At 47.5% G+C, this 1,710-nt stretch overlaps 1 protein-coding gene across 1 annotated transcript in view; it reads left to right on the top strand.

Annotated features, from left to right (window-relative positions):
• LOC143324099 (CD82 antigen) overlaps window positions 1–652 on the top strand; it is an 8,001-nt gene extending 7,349 nt beyond the window's left edge. Inside the window, exon 8 of the mRNA XM_076736308.1 lies at window positions 1–652. This exon is cut by the window's left edge and continues 74 nt beyond it. Within this exon, the coding sequence (XP_076592423.1) occupies window positions 1–127 (127 nt within the window). The 3' untranslated portion in view covers window positions 128–652.
• Window positions 653–1,710: the final 1,058 nt, after the last annotated feature.

Below are 1,710 nucleotides of genomic sequence, written 5' to 3'. Positions count from 1 at the left end.
TGTGGCTGACTCTGACCACGGCCACCTGGACCACGCCCCTGACGACGACCCCGACGATGGAGAGCAGAACCGCGGCTACGTAGATCCTGATGACGGTTACATGGACCCCGGTCATTACCATGACTAACAGAATCGCGGAGACCCCACCCACCTGGTTTATCACCATGACTACCAGAACCCCAATTAGTCGGCCTGGAGCTCGTCGGCTTCAAACAAAACCAGGTTCTAAAGGGTCATGTGGACCACGGCCGGAAACAGCCCGTGGAACCAACGTCCCATCAGGTCGCCCATCAGAGACCAGCAGGTCGGGACGTTCAGACACACATCAGAACAGCACAGATAACACAACGTCTCAGGACGGAGACGGTCGTCCCCTCTGGACAGCGTGGACGAGATACTGAGTGTCAGATCGACGTGATGCTGCTGCTTCGAGTCGAGAACAGAAGTATAAATCTGATCCATTTCAAAATAAAAGCATCTGACGTACAAACTGTGGACGCTCGTTCGCTTTCAATGATGAAAAAAGATCAACGTTGTTTTTTCTTGGTGCTTTTTGTGCAGTCTATCAGCAGCGAGCAACGAGGGGCTGTTAGCGTTAGCGTGAAAACGGGCGGAGTTCTGCTGCGTGAAGGCTGTCCTCTGTCTGTTTCACTTGGAGGTACCTGTTCACAAAATGCACGTTAATGTAACCGAACTGAGCAGCACCCTCAGCCTCAGCAGTCACTCAGGTGCAGGTTGTGCCTGACAGACGAAGCCCAGGGCCAAACCGGCCCTTCACCTGTGTGACTCAATGACGCGGCTCACACACCTTTTTCTTTCACCACTTTTTATTCAAAAGACAAAAATGTTAAAAACATTGAGTAAAAATGGTTTGTATTAAAAATCTGCATCAGCGGAGAAAATGACATCATAAATAAACATCAGAAACAACAACATAATAATACAATAAAATAGATCAAATCTAAATAAATAGAAAAAGAGCCAGAGAGAAACTTTGGTGAACGTGTCAGATATCATACAAATATAAAACATCGTGACTTTATGTGTGGCTCCATTAAAATATAAAAACACGTCTTTCAGTACGAACTTTTCGTCTTTATGAGAACTGAATTTATTTAAAATCAAAAAGAGCCAAAAGGAACGTGTTTGAACACACCTGAACGTCCAGCGTCGACAGTCAGGAGCCGTGAGGACGCTCGGCTCCCTAAAGTCCCAAAGTGTCAGCTCGAGATGAAATATGTCATCTCGTCAGCGGGAGACCAAACGTCTCGTTTCCCTTGAGACATTTCAGAAACCTTCAGCTGAAGGAAGCTAAACTGACACTAACATGCTAACAGCAACACAAACACTAAGACCCTGAGAATCACCTGAGCTGACATCAGCTGCAGGTAAGTGCGGCTCAGTCCATGTGTGTGCGTGTGCGTGTTATCTGCTCAGTGCTGCCACCTGCTGGCTCCAGCAGTGAACACACTGGATGGATTTACGAATGGTGTCAAAGTCTGATGGAGGTGAAGAGGAGGAGGAGGAGGAGGAGGAGGAGGGACACCCCGCAGAGTCCTGGTACGACCCCTTCTGAAACAAACACACACACACACACACACACACACACACACACACACACACACACACACACACACACACACACACACAGATTGTTATCAATAATTCACTCATGAAGTCACTTCCTGTCTGATCATTTTGTCCAAAATG

This window comes from Chaetodon auriga, chromosome 8 (genome assembly GCF_051107435.1).
Source record: "Chaetodon auriga isolate fChaAug3 chromosome 8, fChaAug3.hap1, whole genome shotgun sequence".
NCBI classification, from domain to species: domain Eukaryota; kingdom Metazoa; phylum Chordata; class Actinopteri; order Chaetodontiformes; family Chaetodontidae; genus Chaetodon; species Chaetodon auriga.
The sequence above is the reverse complement of the archived record's forward strand: the minus strand, read 5'-3'. Positions and strand labels throughout refer to the sequence as shown.